An 18836-nucleotide genomic window follows, 5' to 3' on the forward strand; every position below is an offset into this window, starting at 1 on the left:
TTTAGGCAAAATACATTTTATTTCTAACTGTACAACTTTATGATCATTTCAATCACTGAGAAGCTTTAGCTACATTTAATGTAATACTAATTACTAATAATTGTTTGAATTCCTTATTAAATAGAAAAATTCAATTTTTATTTCCTAAGAGACAGTTACAAGTTTGGACTTTTGAAAGTAACCCTATGCTGTAACTAGGTTTCATATAAAGAAAAGAAATACTGTCTTTCCACTAAAGTCAAGCATCATTATATTATGAGTCACTGATACAGCTGTTTTCTTTAGCAACAGAATCTTTAAATTATAATATAAAAAATGACATCAAGAAATCTCCATAAACAAATATAATTCATGTTGCATAAGATAAATGTGGTTTACCATTTCAAAACTACCAAATTATTAATGTAAAATTAAAGTTAAACATTTGGTTATACGTAAAACACATTTATTATGAAGACTGAGTAAAGTTATTTTTAACATTCTGCAATGATAAGAGAGTCTCACAACATGTTTTCATTAAGGAGCAAAGGTGTACACTGCCTTCCACACACTGACTCTTTTTAAGCTCCTGACTAGCCCAAGTTAACTTTTCTAACAAAGCTTCAGTGGACTTTGACAGGCATGTTGACAAATCTTTGTCTTGTTTACAAGCTGTAACTTCCATATCACTTTTTGATTTTGAAGCTGATGTTAAACTTACAGTTGTTGGAGATACTGTTTCAAATATTGTGTCCTGAGACACAAACGCAGCATCTTGTGATGTTGTAAAACGAGGGTGATTTTCTGGTGGTGGTAACGATGTAGTGGAAAAAGTTGAAGCTATCCCTTCAAGTGACTGGTTTCTGTCTGTTTGTTCAGAAGATGAAACATAATTTACTTCCTCTTTCTGTCGCTCTGCTGCTATATCACTTAAAGCTATAGAGAAATTAAAAACATAAAGGTTTACAAGATTATAATGATATTACTTAACTCTTATTGTTATAAAGAATTTTTACATCCTTACTGTACCAGTTCCTAACCAACCAGTTTATGGAAACTACAGATGCAGATGGCACTAAACTTAAGTAACTATTAGATGCACATTTAGAAATTTCTTTTCTCTGTTGTGAACAATGAATTTTTAGTTTTTCTTTTTGCAAATAGTAAGTTTTTATCCTACTGTCTTTTTATATTGAGTTTCACTCACAAAACAGATCAAAATTAACTTATCTCAAAATAAGCTAGAATGTTTTAAAGCATATAATGTTTGAATTTCAGCACATTGATTTTGTTTGTTTGTTTGTTTGTTTTTGAATTTTGCGCAAAGCTACTGGAGAGCTATCTGCACTAGCTGTCCATAATTTAGCAGTGTAAGACTTGAAGGAAGGCAGCTAGTCATCACCACCCACTACCAACTCTTGGGTTACTCTTTTACCAACAAATAGTGGGATTGACCGTCACATTATAATGCCATCATGACTGAAAGGGTGAGCATGTTTGGTGCAACTGGGATTTGAACCCACAACCCTCAGATTACGAGTCGAACGCCTTAACCCACCTGGCCATGCTGGACCTATTTCAGCACATGATGGTTCAAAATGTCTACTTGCGAGATGGGGACAAAAAATCTACTGCATTGCTAATAAGAGACCTATTTATTTTGTTCTTGCATTTAACATAAATTAGATTTGTTCAGAAAGCTTGTTTTACAGAAAAAAAATTCTGAATTTATGTAATTACACAAATTACAACCAAATATTTGTTTATTCCTTGAATGATTTTTTTCAGAAATTTTATGCATATTGGAATGATTTAGATACATTGGGAATAATACTAGAAAGAAAAATGTATATTCTTCAGAGTTCTTGCAATACTAGTCTCGAAGTAAATTTGTTATTGGTTTGGTTCGTTTCGAATTTCACACAAAACTACTGGATGGCTAGTTGTGCTAGCTGTCCTTAATTTAGCAGTGTAAGACTAGAGGGAAGGCAGCTGGTCATCATCATCCACTGCCATCTCTTGGGCTACTCTTTTACCAATGAATAGTGGGATAGACCATCACATTATAAAGCCCCCACAGATAAAGGGGTGAGCATGTTTGGTGTGATGTGAAAGTTGTTATTGATTATCTGGAAAGTAATGGTCATTTTCTAAAACGTATTTCTTGAATGGACATGTTTTCATGTCAATAAAATGTTAAATTTATTTAACTTTTAATTTTGAAAAGTACTTAGTTCATTCTTGTGTGAAAATTATAAATTCTATTTTCCAATTACACAGTGCAACAAACATTTTTTAATGAGTATTATGTTAAATAAATTAAATTTTGCCTAATTATGATTTACTTTGAACTAGATTAAAATACTGGTTTAATGCATTTGAGATGAACTATAGAGGAGAAAGATTTAAACAAAACATTTTGGCAGTTACATATGGAACTTGTTTATCTCTGTGATGTGAGGTTACATACATGTCCCCAGTCTGTCATATTTTCTTGACAATACTTCATAACCAAATATTTCTCAAAAAAGCACACAAATGATGCATGCAACAGTAATGATTTTATATTACTGGATGCCTATCATAACTAAGATGTTCCATATCAGGTAAAAATAGTAAATGAAATACCAAAAGAATGGTAATATTTTCTATTCTTAAAGTTGCTGTTTCTCTAACTTATAACAAGAAATTACACCTTCTAAAGATATTTGAAAGACCATGAATACTGGATATGTGAGGAACATTTACATCACTAACAGATATTACATATCCAATATACAAGCAATTAAATGATTTACATTACACATCTATACCATGAAATGCAGATTGATAATTCACAACAATAGTTATAGCATATAATTTGCAATCTAACATGAGCTTGTACACCTTTGTTTAGATATTTGTTCAGGCATTTTGATAATGTAAATATATAATTATTAAAAGTTGAGACTTTTACTAAAAGCAATACATTTGACCTCAGACACACAACTGTAGTGCAACAGTAAATTTAGAGAATAAATAAATCATGATTTTATAACAGCAGCAAGTATGAAGTATATCATATTGAAAAAAGTATGAATACAAAATACTGAACATGCATCTACTGGAAGAATCATAAGAATATCACGATATACAGTGGTAAGCTAAAAATATCAAGCATCTTGTAGCAGATTAACACCAATAAAACTATCAACTTAACATAACTTCTGGATTAAAGTTAGACTTCGGATTAGTTACACATTCAGAATAAGAAAGCAAATTATACAAAATTTATGAATTAACTTAAGTTTTAATGGAAAATAGCTGAGTTACTACAAGTCCTGACAACTTATGAAATAATTAGACATGTTACAGAATATGCTGCTAATATCTTTGAAGCAACCAACTGGTATTCTAGTAACTATATTTAAACAAACTACAGAGTAATTCAACATAAAACAAATTAAAATACACAGGTGATGATTATATATCTTTAATTCTATTACAAGTTGAGTCTAAAATTTTCAAAAGGATACTTTTGAAAACGTTTACCAAGCAGTTTAATAAGTTATCAGTAAACAATAATTAGTACAGCTCTTGACATACGTTACTATAAACAACTAGTTGGAAAATACACGACAACACAAAAACAATATTCAACACTCGAGATAATATTTACCATGATAAATATTTTACTGTTCAAACTCTGCCTCCATCATTTTCTGCCAAAAATGGTCAGCAATTCAGTATCACAGATAAGCATCCATATGCTGGTTTATGTTCCATAAATACACAGCATCAACTACACTTCTCATGTTCAATCATATCACAGTGAGTGATTCTTCTAATTGAAAATGTTATACAATTTTCCAGTGTATGCTACAGAGTTGTTGAAGAAATAATATAAACTGTTTAATCTCGACTTAATCTTTCAAGTGGTTTAACATTTTTGATGACATCAACACACCTCACTGCAGGTCTGTGGGCTATGTAGTGTCTGTATGACAAATCGGGTGAACTTTGACTTTATTTACAAACCTTTACCAGCTCTGTGACCGACCTCATTAGCAGCTCCATCTGAACATAAGCTTATTATTTATTCTTGTATTCTCATAATTTATCAAAGGTAGTCTTCAAACGTTGGGTAACTGTATGGGCTTTCCTATCATAAAGTTTTATACTTCTAAGGTAGGAAGTCTTAACATTGCCTTTGTCCATATATTTTACACAACTAGCTTTTTTATCAAGTTCTAGATCACATAATTCATTCATGACACTGCAGAAGTATCTTTTTGATTATTCTTGGATGATGTGTCTAATGACTTTGAAATTAAATATATTTTTTGAGTAGAAAAATTTAGTGTTACCTAAAAAAACTTGAAGTTCATTTAAGAGGTTCCAGAGGTTAAGCATTTCATAATAACAATAAGTTACCTGTGATGAAATTCATGTTTCACACAAATTATTTTGTATACAACATACTATTCGTGCCTACTGAATGACTGACAATTTTTATGAAGATATTCATGGCCAATTCAGAATTAAAGTAACCTTTAATACTGCAATACAGGCTCAATCCATTACATGAGCAACATTGCTAATGACAGATGTGAAGTATGGGTATTTAGACTTACAGAGGAGTAGAGACTGTAAAACTGGTTTAAAACAAAGGGAAATTACTGAAAAATGACTCAATTAAAACAAACAGCATGTGCAAAATAATCAAGTTTGCATACTATCAAGAAAATTGATAGTTATTATCAGTGGTTGTCATCAGTTATAAAACCTACAATTCATGCATTGCTGTCAGGACATTCATAATTGTAATCTAAAAGTACTTTGATGTATTAATGTATCTCAGAACGGTTGGCATGGGTATTAATACTTTTACTAATAAAGCAGAGAACAACGTTTCGACCTTCCTAGGCCACCTTCAGGTTAACAGAAATGTTAACATTTCCTGGATGACCTAGGAAGGTTGAAACATTGTTCTCTGCTTTATTAGTAAAAGTTTTAATACCCATGCCAACCATTCTGACATACATTTTTACTTCAAGTGGGTTTCTCATCATTAAGAACTTTGATGTATTATTACATTCCCAGATATGGTTTACTTTCTTTTTGAGAATTATGCAAGTGTCTATGTACAAAATAATCATTTTCATTGTGTAAAACCAATGGGAATGCCAATTCATACTGTAGTGTATCAGTGATAGCACACCTACAACCAATATTTATAAAATAAAATATGATATATATTTCTCAAAAAATTAAGCATATTTTACTTGAATATGCTAGATCTCTGAAGCACTGAATATTGAAATTACTTAATGTCTTTAGGGATTCAATATTAAAACAAAGACAGACAAAAGGTTAAATACATTATGTTAAAATGAGTTAAGAGGCTTTATACAGTGTTAAAGTCCATGTTTAGTATGGGCATGCTTTATATGATCAAGATTTCAACTAGTCTTGTAGCACAGTTTTCATTACAAAAAATTATATACCAAGCACACCATTCCTCCCTGCCATATGAAGGACATTCCCATCTTGGAAATCCAAAGTCACCAATCTCAACACATCTCTGTGATCTGAGTGTATATATGAATATTTTGAGCTAGAAAGAGCTGTTAATTACCTTTCTCAAAATCAGTTTTTCATGGCATAACATTAACTATCAAACTTCAAACAATGTCAAAATGTAGTTCTGATACATCTATGCTACTACAGCTTTATATTGGCTTTATATTATATAACACACTTACCCATCTGTATACTTGAAACAAATTACTGAAAATAAGTTTATAAATAGAAAAGTATTAACAAGAACAACTTGTAGTTTAAATGTTTGTCATCAATCAAATAAATGTGTTTACACTGTAGTTTGAGCAATAATGTAGCATGTTCATCTCACTTTAATTCTCAAAGCATTAACAATAATAAAATAAACATATCTACAGTGTAGCTTGAATTGTTAAGGCTTGGTTGGTTGGTTTGGTGTTTTATGGCACTAAGCAACTGGGCTAACTGCACCAAAGATCCAGTAAAAAGTTACAATTAAAGTAAAATTAGCAGAATTCGTAAAAGGAAATTAAGGTAAATTAAAAGGACTTTCTGCAGCATCACTGTAATTATCATAACTTGTCAGGAAGACTAACAGGTAAGTTCAAAAACCACCATCAGTCACCTGAAGTTGGCCTTTCCAGTCCTGGTTACGAGTTATTTGACATTATGGCCATTTTCAGAAAGTAAAGTAATAAAAGTTTTAAAATACTTGTAGCAAAATTTTAATCATAACTCGCCAGGATGACTAATGAGTAGTTCAAACAGCAGTGTTAGTCACCTGAAGTTGGCCTTTCCAGTACTAGTTTCAAGTTATTTGATATTACGGCCATTTTCTAATTTCAAATCGAACTAGACGTACTTTGGTTCTTAAAAGGGAATCACATTTAAAAAGGTCTGATATATAAATTAAAAAACTTAAATAGCATTAAAGAGATGAATGACCTTTGAAAAACTAAAAACATTTCCAAGGTGGAGAGTGTCACCATTACCAATAATACCATCTAACATTACGGATAAAACTTGCAACAGAATATTTTTAAAATGGTGTCACTGTTGAGAGTCGTAATGACAGCAAAACAGTAAAATGTGGCATACCGTGACTCAAGTGTCACACAGACAACACTTTGGTGCATTAGTCCCAGATAAAAGAAAACAATGAGTTAAAAAACTGTGAGCAATGTGTAGTTTAGTTAGAACAACTTCCTCTTTCTAATCCTTATGGATGCAAGATGGCCAAAGTCCAATAGAGGGTTTTATTTGGAAAAGCTTGTTTTCATGTTGCTCACTGCAAGTCGACTGCCAACTGGCATGTAGCTGGACCTTGAATACAGGACCATAGTCCATGTATGGAACATGCACAGCAGTGATAGTGCCAGAGCAGATAGATTTAGCTGCGATGTCGGTGAGCTAGTTCCCATGAAATAGCAACATGACCTGGTATCCAGGAAAACTGGATAGAAGTAGATGTTAAAGAGAAATGGACCAGTCGGTTTTGAATATCAGCGAGAACAGGGTGTGAACTAAAGTGAAACGATTCCAGGGCCAGTAGAGAACTAAGCGAGTTAGTATTAATAGTGCAATTTGAGTATTGCTCAGCTTCAATGTGATACAAGGCAATAGAAATGGCATACAGTTCAACAGTGAACACAGAAGCTGTAGAGGGGTTCTGCGTGCAACCACCGAACCACAATAAATGATGGCAGAGCCCACGCAGTCACCTGATTTTGACACCATCTGCATAAATAGGAATAGAAAGATGGTTCAAAAGATGTTCAGCAAATAACAGACAGTATTTCCAATCAGGAGTGTTTGCTTTTCTCAGATGATTTAAAGATAGGTGACATTTGGGGACTGTAAGAAGCTATGGTGGGATGGTCTGACCAGTGGATACAGCAATGTTATCCAAGGATAAACCTAATTCATCTAACTGTGCCTGGATATGATGGCCAATAGGAGTAATGGCAGACCATCTGTTTTAAAAAACTATGGCCCACTGTAGAAGGAAAATGCAACTCCAGGTGGAATGCTGGAATGAAGTTTTGAAGCATATAGTAAAGAAAACTGCAAACAGCAGAGGTGCTGAGAAGGTTCATGAGGCTCTGTGTATAAGCTCTGAACTGGGGAAGTGCAGAAAGCTCCAGTGCAGAGCTGAAGTTCTTGATGATGAATGAGATCCAGTATCTTTAAGGCAGAACCACATACCAGTGATCCAGAGTTGAGTTTCAATCGAATAAGAGCACAACATATCTTTAGCATAGAGCATTGATCTGCTCTCCAAGTGTTGGAAGAGAGAACACAGAGGATGTTCATTACTCTTATACATTTGATCTGTAGCTGCTTGATGTGTGGAATAAAGGTCAGCTTACAGTAAAAGATAAGCCCCAAGAACTTTGTCTCAGGGACCACAGGCAGCACAACTTCACCAATATGGAGTTCAGGATCAGGATGAATACCCGTTGGTAGCAAAAGTGCATGCAAATGGTTTTAAAGAGAGAGAAGTTAAAGCCGTTTGCTGTAGTTTACTTCAGTAAACAATTGAGAACAGTTTGTAGCTGCTGCTCAGTATACCTCATGTTTGACGATTGACATGAGATGTGAAAATCATCGACATTGAGTCCATTTGCAACAGTAAGAGGAAGTTGTTCAGTGATGGCATTAATCTTTACACTGAAAAGTGTGACACTCAAAACATAGCCCTGAGGGACTCCAACTTCCTGTAGAAAGGAACGGGAAAGTGTCGAACCCACACAAACTTGGAATTACCTGTCCATTAAAAAATTTTTAACAAAAATGGGCAAATGGCCACATAACCCATATACATAAAGATCTTGCAAAATGACATACTTCCATGCTGTATCATAAGCCTTCTCAATGTCAAAGAATATTGATACAAAATGTTGTAGTTTGAGAAAGGCTTCTCTGATTGGTGTTTCAAGTCAAATCAGGTGGTCCATGGTGAAGCGTTGTCGTAGGAACCCACACTGGGTGGGCAAACTGTTAAGACACCAACAATAATCAGGTATATGCATCTAAAAAGTAGCTTTAGTTATGGAAATGTCACTTAGCAACAAATGTTTTATTATATTACTGACAATTATATTTTAAACATGTTAAACTTGTACTTTTTCTTTTACAACATTATTCTTCAAATACCTCCTTTTCAGTTTATTGTTTAACTGAAATCATCACCTGGATTATCCTTGGCATGTTCTGCAGCATCTACTTCTGAACAGGCAACACAATACAAAGTTCCTTGTTTGTCTTTCAGTAAAATTGTCTAAAAAATATGAAAGAAGATTCAATAGACATAACTAGCAAATCATACTAATACAGCTTAAAAAAAGGATATATATTATGAGCATCACAACTTCTTGTTTTATTTTACACCGACGTGTATTTGCATGCCATGCATCAAAATTCATTTACAGTTCAAGTTTGCTCATCTGGCCATACCTCATGACAAACATCAGACAGGAAATTTTAAAACTTAAGATACTTTACAACACACAAGAAAATATTTATAAACAGAGCATGTTTGAGGATTTACTTCCTTTTTGATTCTACGTATGAGTTTTAAGGCAGAATTACAAGTCAGCTCATCTGTATTATTTTAAACATTGTTTTCTGAAATAGGGAAATTATTATACATTAATATCCCCAGTTCTTAAACTTCACAGACTCTGATATGTATCAGTTAAATGGTTATAGACTGGTATCAGTATAACAAGTAATTGGCTGGAAATATTTCAAACCATAAAAGTCCTTAGTGAGAGTTTGCTGATCTGTTTATTTGTACTTTAAAACACAAAATAAAAAGTACATTTAATTTTTGATGTAAATTTATACATCACCTAGCAACTAACCCTTATAAAACTACAGACATTTTACACCTTTTCTGAATATAACCTGGTTTTAGTTCTTTGTTTTTATACTTGAGTATATAATAAATACATATACCTTGTTTTACAATCATTTTGACTCCTCAGTTTAGTTCAATACACACTCAGGGACTAATACACGTATAACATATTTTTGAGGAAATAAAATGACGAAGCAAAGGGCATGAATTAATGGTAGCATGCTTAGCAGGATTACATGATTGTGATAATGTTTACTTTTCATTAATAAAACCAGGATGAAATTTAGTGAACCTGCAATTTGTGGTCATCATAATATGCATTATATTGTTAATAAATTAATTAGTTATTAAAAATTGAATGATTAAACCAAACTATTATAAAACACAGGATTACAACAACAAAATTAATGGCATAAAAGCGAAAGATATTTAGAGAGTGACTGAAAGAAAAACCTACATAATTAAAAGAAATCAAACATTTATAAATATGAGAAATTATATTTATGTCTAGGTTACTGAGAATGATTGACTAAATAAATTCAAAAATGTGATAAAAATCAATAGTGAGTTAATATGTTACTTATTCATTCATATCAATCACACATCTAGATCCCAAAATTCCAAATGAGTACACATCCATTAATGAAACATTATATTGCCACCTTAATGTGATGTTTTAATATGGAGTTCATACATTTGTTGTGTGAATATCAGAAAGACTATTAATACCTGTTGTTCAAAACTTCTAATCACTAAAAGAGAAGAGATATGTAGATATCGTGAACACCAATAGAGCAGTATTGTTTTAACAAAATCATGATTTATTTTGGTATGTTGATGTGGTACCACTATCAGATTTCGCTGTCAACCATGTTGAGTCAGAGCAAGTTTGAATTCCCTCACATTCTTCTGTATTATGATGTAAATATACATAAACATCTTAAAATCATAAATAATATACTTGGATCTACTAAATTATTTTGCTATATGTGTTCTTAGACCCAGATTTCTTATTAGTGACTGCTACATTTGTCACACTATCATACACAAGTTCCATGTGCAGTGAAATAGTATCCTTGTTCATTATTTAAAGTTAAAAGAGTTTAAGGTCATAACATAAGAACAGTAGATACCTTGCAGTTTGTAGATGTAACAGGCCTGTTTATACTTCATAAATGTTGCCTACTTCTGACAGTAGGTCCTCACCATACATATTGCTGAATATAAAGCTGATTAATACAGATAAAGTCTGTTTAATTTCCACTACAATGATGAATTATTGTCACATTAAAAGCAGTAGACATAAATATAAATTCATTTCACTAGTAACTTCTCTCCCATGACTATTCCAAGATCACTGTTGATACCAGCAGCTATTTCACAACAAATATAGTTTGAAGTCCTTTGCTTAAGGATGCTTCAATTGTTATCAGTTAATAACAGCTAGTGTTATGTTTCAACAGAGTAGCCACAGTTGAAATAACTTATTAAATTATTGAGCATATAATGTTTCAGCAATTTTGTTTTGAACAGGTGTAGCAATTTTAAGCATATCTTCAGTACGTCTTTGATAACTGTCAAGGATACCACCACAGGGGCTTATTGTTTCTTTTTGTTCCAAAAGCCCAAAAAAGATAGTATCTGAATGTTCAATTTTTTTTTCTGCACATATTTCTGTACAAGTCATATTTAATTTTTGTTTAGCCAAATTTTAAACATTATAGTGATACAGAATTGAAAGTGTGTAATTATAATATATATGTAATTCATACTGAGGTTGTGCTTTCTTCATCAAGTAATAAGCAAATATGGTTTGTTCCTCAATCATATAATTTCACTACAATGATAATATCCCATAATTTGTGTGTTTATTCTTGACATTTAATAAGCACACCAGAATCTGAGATAACATATACTCACCTTCAACATTAGAACCAGAATACTTAAAAGTTCATTGCAAATTCTTGTAGTCCTGGACATGTGTAAGTGATTATGCAATAATGCAGTAGGAGATGGTTTTCCTTTACTACCATGTGTAATTAATATTCTACACAGTTTGAATTTCATTTTAAAAGTACAAAATATTTTATTTTACTCCCACACAACTTTTTTTTTTGCATTTTAAATCACTGATGACAATCAGTGAACACACACTGTCAATGACAGCAGTTATCAATAAGGAGAATCAGAGATAGAAGTGTACACTGTAAAGGACAAGTCTGTACATGTATTGTATACTGACTGTTGGTAAAACATGTTAGCATGTTACAACTTTTACATACAGCACATTGATCTTTGCATAAACATTAGAAATAACCAGATAAGACTAGCAAAATGCTAGTGATAGTTGCAGGCACTAAACAGAGCCAACTGCAATGAGTATTCCAGGTGAATACTCTTTGTTTATGTATCCTTATTGTCAATATTATGTCTTTTTCAAAATCTCATATTTTCTTCTATGTTTACTTTTATGTCTTTTACTTTTCAGTAAAACTGTGAAACTTTTTAATTATACATATCAATTATTTGGTATTTAAGTATTTTTACATAGCCAAGCATTAACTTCTATAACTTTAATTGTAAGATACTTTTTGATTTTGGATACCACTTGTTCAAGACTCCACATTTGCTGCATACCTCAGCATATTTGTTTTACACTAGAATAGATGGCAGCTGCCTTGTAAAAAAAAGTCCCAAGTTTTAAAGTTTGAAGATGAACAATGGTACACTTTCAAATCATCATCTTCAACACTTGTCTCTTTTTCACAACAGGCTGTTGCTGTCCACTCCAGTACACTCATCATGAATACTCTGCTTAAACAATCTATCAAAGAATATTTGTTATATATAGTTAAATATACATTTAAAATAATGCATGGTTTCTAAATGCAGTAAAGAAAACTATAAACTGATGGTTGTCACACTTAGTGGGTTAAAGATGACAGTTATATACAAGGTGATCATGAATGACAGAATATATTTTAAAATACTGACTTGTTTTTATACCATTCACTACTTAAGCAGTCTACATACAGTAGTTTCTCATTTGGAGCATTTTACACTTGTCTGTTACAAAACTTAAAAAATACAAAAAATAATTGAAAGTAGAAGTTAACAGAATCTTATTAAACAGTAGAATACTAACTAACAGAACACACAGATGAATGATACACTTACTTAGTGGGTTTAAAATGAGATTTGTATACAACATCATTATAAAGAAAACCCCATATTTTAAAAAGATTACATTTTAAAAACTTGTTGCCCAAGAGGAAATAATTCCATCAAACACACATCAAGGATCATATGCTTTACTATGAAATATATATTTAAAAATATCCTTATGTAGCATTTATTTAGTATTTACTCTACATCTCTAAGCTCTCACCATATTTTCTTTCTTCGCCTGTTTTTGTTTCAATACTCTACGATATCTTTCACTTTAACAGTAATATTTATATTACTCAAAACTATGTTTATCATTTAACAAATATTTAATATTTGGCTCATCCTCTAATCTGAGAAATTTATAACAAGTAGATTTAATCTCAGTAAATAAAGTAATGAAGCCTCAAGCAATATTTGCTTTTTCCTTTGTATGCCAGTTTTCTAAGCAGTGTCTTTAATCAAATTAGTTTTTACAGTCAATCTTTCTAGAATGAAGGAAATTAATGTAGCACAGTGTATATGCTGTACCTGCTTTCAAAACAATTACCACTGGTATGTAAAGACTACTGTAGATGTTTATAACCATATCTTCCTTTAGAACTGAAAACAAGGTCTAAAGCAGCATCTTTCATAGTAGTTTCTTAAACACCTTGAGTTACTAAAAGTTCCCACCATATTAAAGAGCTCCTTAGCCTCATGTGTGTGCAAGTAATATTAATCCAGTATAGTTTGTTAACATTACAAATGCCAATTAAAAAAAACAACCTACTTTTAATACCTGCATAACCATTGTGTATATATATATTTATACAAAGGAAAATTTCCTTATTGTATGACATACGTGAAGAAAACTTTGCAATGGGATTTGAATCATTACAAAAGAAGTTTTCATATGAAAAATATATTAAGGATGAAAGAAGAGGCTGGAATCAAGTAACTGTCTTCAGATAAGTATGAGTCATCTACATGCATCTGCAAGATCATTGATCCAGATGATGATCAGATGAATTCCAATGGAACTTTCAGAACAAAATTATTAAAAAAAAAAAAAAAAAAAAAAGCAAAGATATATATAATTCCAGTCTAAAGACTGGGGCAAAGGAGAAAAATGAGACATTATGCAAAAACATCTAAAGATGTGATGATATAGCAATATGATACAAATATTATAAAGCTCTCATATAATTGACTTATAAACAGTACAATATGATATGATTTATACATCTTCATGAAATTTGGCAGGCTTTCAGTAAATAATACAAGTTTTTGTATAGAAACAAATCAAAACTTTATTTTTATTTTCCCTCTTTTTATTTTAATCTTTCAAAGCTCTACTCAAATAAGTGGTTGAATCTAACAATGCAAAATGCATATTTTTTCTTTATGTTCATTGGCCTTAAGATTTTGGCCAGCAGTGTATATAGGTTGACCCATTCACTATAATTATGTAGAAAAGCACAAATTAAAAGATGCTTTAAAATTTCTATGTTAATAAAGACATGAAAAATACACAATATCACACATCTATATCTGCCTTTCCTTCTAAATACCACAGTGTAATTATTTTTTTTCTTCTTTTTAGGAAGAAAAATAATTAAAGCCAGCTCTCACCATTTAAATAATTATCACTAAGCCTTTCATAAGCTCCTTTAAACTCACTGCATTTACAAAATCTGAAGGTAACCTATTCTAGATATCAACCACCTTATTAAAAAATAAAATTATCTTAGCTGAAAATGACTTCTTGTGAAAAAAATTTATATTTCTGTCCCATAATTCTACATTCCTACCACTAAGTATAAAAGATATATCAAACCTCCACTGTTATTTACATAAGCAAGAACCTCTTTAAATTATTTCAAAAATTAGCAAGGCAAGGGTTTTCCATAGTAAAACTATGTCAACTAATTATTTTAAACTCTGTTAAGTGAATTTGAAAAGAATCTTTTAAGAGACTTTCAGAAACATTTCTCCACCAATGATATAAGAATGAAAGGCCTATTATTATCTGAACAATTTTATCACTTGCCTTGAAAAGAGGAGTATTTAATAAATCAGTGGTAGTTAGAAGGAAAATGAATCACAAATGTGTGATATGTGGGTGTATTATGTTTTCCACCATTTTTATTAATATAGGAATCTTGTAATTTTGTTTTGCCTGTATGTAGTCTAAACACTGTGTGAAAGTGTTTTATTCTAGTTGCCTTTAGGTCTTTGTTGTTCTCAACAGCAAATCATATCTGCTCTTCTTGTAACATGTTTCAGCAACTTTGTAAATTAGTACAGGAAAAAGTCAGTGATTGTAACTCTTTCTTCAGCTGAGTGGATGGTGTTTACACAGGAGGAGAATTATTCTTTTGAAAAGAAAGGATGCAAGGTTTTTTGTAATAGTATTTTTAAAGTTCTATCTAGTACAAAGAAAGAAAGTAATTGGTCTATTTATTCACTGATTTGGTACAAGCAACTGTGTGTGTGTGTGTCTGCAATTTTGTACTTTTTTTGCTTTCTGTGTAATAAAGATTGTTCTGCTGACCATTTTCTTCTCAAACAGCTGAGCACTCAGATTTAAAATTCAGAATATTTCCCTATTATTAAGTGGACCCAGCTAATGCTTGTGATGAAATCAGTTTACCTAAAAATGCAAAAGATGAAATTTGTATAACAAAATTTATTGTTTAAGATAAATAAGGATGATATATATTTGGAGACAATAAAAAACAATAACTTTGATTTATTATGAATTATGAAAACTTGAGTGTTAATGATACCATAAAATATTTGTAAGTCAGAGAGATTTGGCTACATAGTTAATACGTTTCATAATGCTGAATGTGCTTAAGTACTTACCCCACATGCCTCACAAATAGTGTTTAACATTTTGTATCCTTTCAACAAATAGTCTCCCATACGAGAACTGATCTTATCTGCACGTTCTCTCTTAGCACGGATAACTTTCATTTCAGCATCTGTAGGCGGTTCCCATATAGAATCCGAGTTTTTTTCCATTATATTTGATGTCTTCTTATTAAATATAGATATCTAAAAATAAAAAAAATAAAAATTGAAGTCAGAAGAATTAGCAATAAAGGCACTTCTGTTCTTGTATATGAAAATTTCTTTCAGAATCATAGAAACATAAATATTACAAATCGTCATTCAGTTGTAATGAATTTTAATAATGGTGGTAAGCACAAAAATACCTTATAATAACAATCCACTTACTCTGAGTATTTAGCCTTTAAACTTTAACTTATTCTAAAAGTTATTGAAACCCTGTGTGCCAACAAATCCTTTCCTAAAATAGTTTGTCAGATGTTAAATACAGGACATTAAAACATATATTGACAGTTTAGTTGTTGATACCAATAAACATTGTTTTTTTTAATGATCTAGGAACAATGACAGTGACACCCTTAGCAGAATCCAAGGCTTAAATGGAACATTAGGCATATACTTAGAGCAACTGGTGGTTTGGTTGGCCTGTAGTATTTTTTAAAGAGTAAAGACGAATTATATGCTAGATGTGGACTACATTTAAAGTAGGACATTTGGGGAGTTCGAAGTATATTCATTAAAGATGCTTTAAACTAAATTTGTCTATTAATGACAGAAATTTGGAACAACAATTAATAGAATTTAGAAATAGGATATCTGTAGTATAAGAAATTAAATATTAGCTTAAGAAAGAAGTCTATCACATTTTAGAATAAATATAATAGATTCAAGAATAAGTTTAATTGGTATTATCTTAACATTGGAAGTATTAGGGCCAAAATGGATGAGTTCAAGAGAAGTTGAAATGTAAGATTATAATATAAAGATTAAACTTGGAGAACAATGATAACAGGAATTATTTTGAAATTCTAGTTTATAAGTTACCATGTAAGTGCTAGAGTTTTTGGAAGAGAAGTTTGTGTGGTTCTTGATGCAACAGATAAGATTACCTTGTTAGAACTGAAGACACGAAATGGTAGTCAAAAGGATCAGGCATATGAGTTGCAATCAGGGGTTTTAAGGGTATAAAGTCTTTTAATTGACAATTACTAGAGTTATGCAACTAAACAGATTAATGTGAAAATTGTATGAGATAAGGGTTATTACTAATAAAAGTAATGATGTAATAATTATATGATACTTTAATTTTAGACACACTGTTCAAGATTTCATACAGTCATATAATGAGGGATATTTCTTGAAACAATTCAGGAAACGGTTTTCTATACCAAATGGTCAGAGAGCCAACCAGAAGAGGATTTAATTTTATATTTATAGGTGGCCAATAATGAGAATGTAGTTGCAGGTTCTTGGTTTGGTTTGTTTTGAATTTTGTGCAAAACTACATGATGGATATCTGTGCAAGCCATCCCTAATTTAGCAGTGCAACATTAGAGGGAAGTAGTCCAGTCATCACCACCCACCTCCAACTCTTTGGCTAGTCTTTTACCAACAAATAGTAGGACTGACTGTCACATTATAATGCCCCCATGGCTGAAATGGCAAGCATGTTTGGTGTGATGGGGATTCGACCCATGACCCTCACATTACAAGTCGAGTGCCTTAACTACCTGGCAATGCCGATCTTGCAGGTTCTTAATTGGAGGAACTTTGGGGTAAGAGAAATCATTGCATAATTTGATGTTTTGCTACATATTGATAGAAAAAAATAAAACGAGTTCCAAAGTTACAGATGGTAAATTTTGAGTCATGATACAAGATTTACCATTAATAATAAGTTGGAATACCATGCTAAAGGTAGTGTGGGACAAATTTGGGAAATAAGGTACATTTAATTCGAGATAGTCAGGTTCCTGAAAAGAAGAAACATGGAAGATCAAACTTAAATGACTTACTACAAACACAAAACAAACAAGCATAAATGCCTAAACTTGAAGTTTAATCTGAAAGAAAGATTAAAATATTTACATAACTATAGGGAATCAATGTACAGAAATTCGCTATAAGTACAATTATTGAACCAACTGTTTACAGATTTTAAGTTATAAATGATTATATAACACAAACCATCTCTAACCCTCACATGTTAATAGTTAAGCATACATTACAATTTATAAGCAGTCTCACTATATTTAGGCTAAATTCTCCATTCGAACATCTTATATGGAATAGGCGTAAATCTTTATTTTGTCACACAAAAAATAACAGGTAATATTAAGACTTACCAAAAAAAATAAAATTATGGCTTAAGTCAAGAAAATTAAAGATAACTTCAAATACACACACACACCATAAATACTTAATCACAAAATAATATATTCATCGTGTTTTTCAAAAGAGCCACCACGTGTTTATTATTATAAGTATATTTTAAACCATTTTCACAAACAAACAAAAGTATGATTTTTTTGTGTGATTTGAAAAGAATATTCTATAGCTTATTTACCAATAAAAACAGTAGCCCGGCATGGCCAGATTATTAGAGCGCCCGACTTGTAATCTGAGGATCGCAGGTTAAAACATGCTCGCCCTTTCAGGCGAGGGAGCGTTATATATGAGCGATAAATCCCACTATTTGTTGATATTAAAGGTGCCCAAGGATTGGCGGTAGGTGGTGATGACTAGCTGCCTTCCCTCTAGTCTTACACTGTTAAATTAAGAACGTTTTGTTTTTGAAATTTCGCGCAAAGCTACACTAGGGCTATCTGCGCTAGCTGTCCCTAATTTAGCAGTGTAATACTAGAAGGAAGACAGCTAGTAACCACTATCCATCACTGAACTTTTGGGCTACTCTTTTATCAATGAATAGTTGGATTGATTGTCAAATTATAACGCTTTCATGGCTGAAAGAGCGAGTATGTTTGATATGATGGCGATTCGAATCCGCGACCCTTAGAGTCGAGCACTCTAACCTCCTGGCCATGATACGGCATTAGGGACGGCTAGAGCAGATACCCCTCGTTAAGCTTTGCGCGAAATTTAAACAAAACAAAAGAAACAAACAAACAATAAGAACACTTGAAAGAATATAATGATGAGTGTGTATTAAATATCCAGTTCCACCAAGTCCCTTCGTTCATTACCATGGCTGTTAAGGAGGGGTGCGACACAACAGACATAAATATGGTTGAAAAATTATTTGATAATATTAGCAAATCGCTCGACAACTACTCTTATAACGGCTGTATTAAATCGGTGAAATGTAATTTTTCATCAATTTTATTTATGCTAGATTAAATCACACGTAAGGTTGGTTGGTTTTTGGAATTTCGCACAAAGCTACTCGAGGGCTATCTGTGCTAGCCGTCCCTAATTTAGCAGTGTGAAACTA

At 31.8% G+C, this 18836-nt stretch overlaps 1 protein-coding gene across 6 annotated transcripts; it reads right to left on the reverse strand.

Moving 5' to 3' along the window:
• LOC143252007 (protein ZNRD2-like) lies at positions 1–17854 on the reverse strand. 6 transcript variants are annotated; one of them, XM_076503513.1, is made up of 4 exons: positions 17796–17854; positions 15398–15589; positions 8713–8800; positions 1–915 (listed from the first exon to the last, which is right to left on the reverse strand). In XM_076503513.1, the coding sequence occupies exons 1-4, from the start codon at positions 17796–17798 to the stop codon at positions 449–451; spliced, it is 750 nt and encodes a 249-aa protein (XP_076359628.1). In that variant the 5' UTR covers positions 17799–17854; the 3' UTR covers positions 1–448. The 6 variants fall into 6 exon arrangements, with proteins under 6 accessions (XP_076359628.1, XP_076359624.1, XP_076359625.1 ...); XM_076503509.1 differs by having other exon boundaries at positions 17731–17833; XM_076503510.1 differs by lacking the exon at positions 17796–17854 and adding an exon at positions 17633–17756.
• Between the last annotated feature and the right edge of the window lie 982 nt (positions 17855–18836).

This window comes from Tachypleus tridentatus, chromosome 6 (genome assembly GCF_004210375.1).
Source record: "Tachypleus tridentatus isolate NWPU-2018 chromosome 6, ASM421037v1, whole genome shotgun sequence".
Classification (NCBI taxonomy): Eukaryota; Metazoa; Arthropoda; class Merostomata; order Xiphosura; family Limulidae; genus Tachypleus; species Tachypleus tridentatus.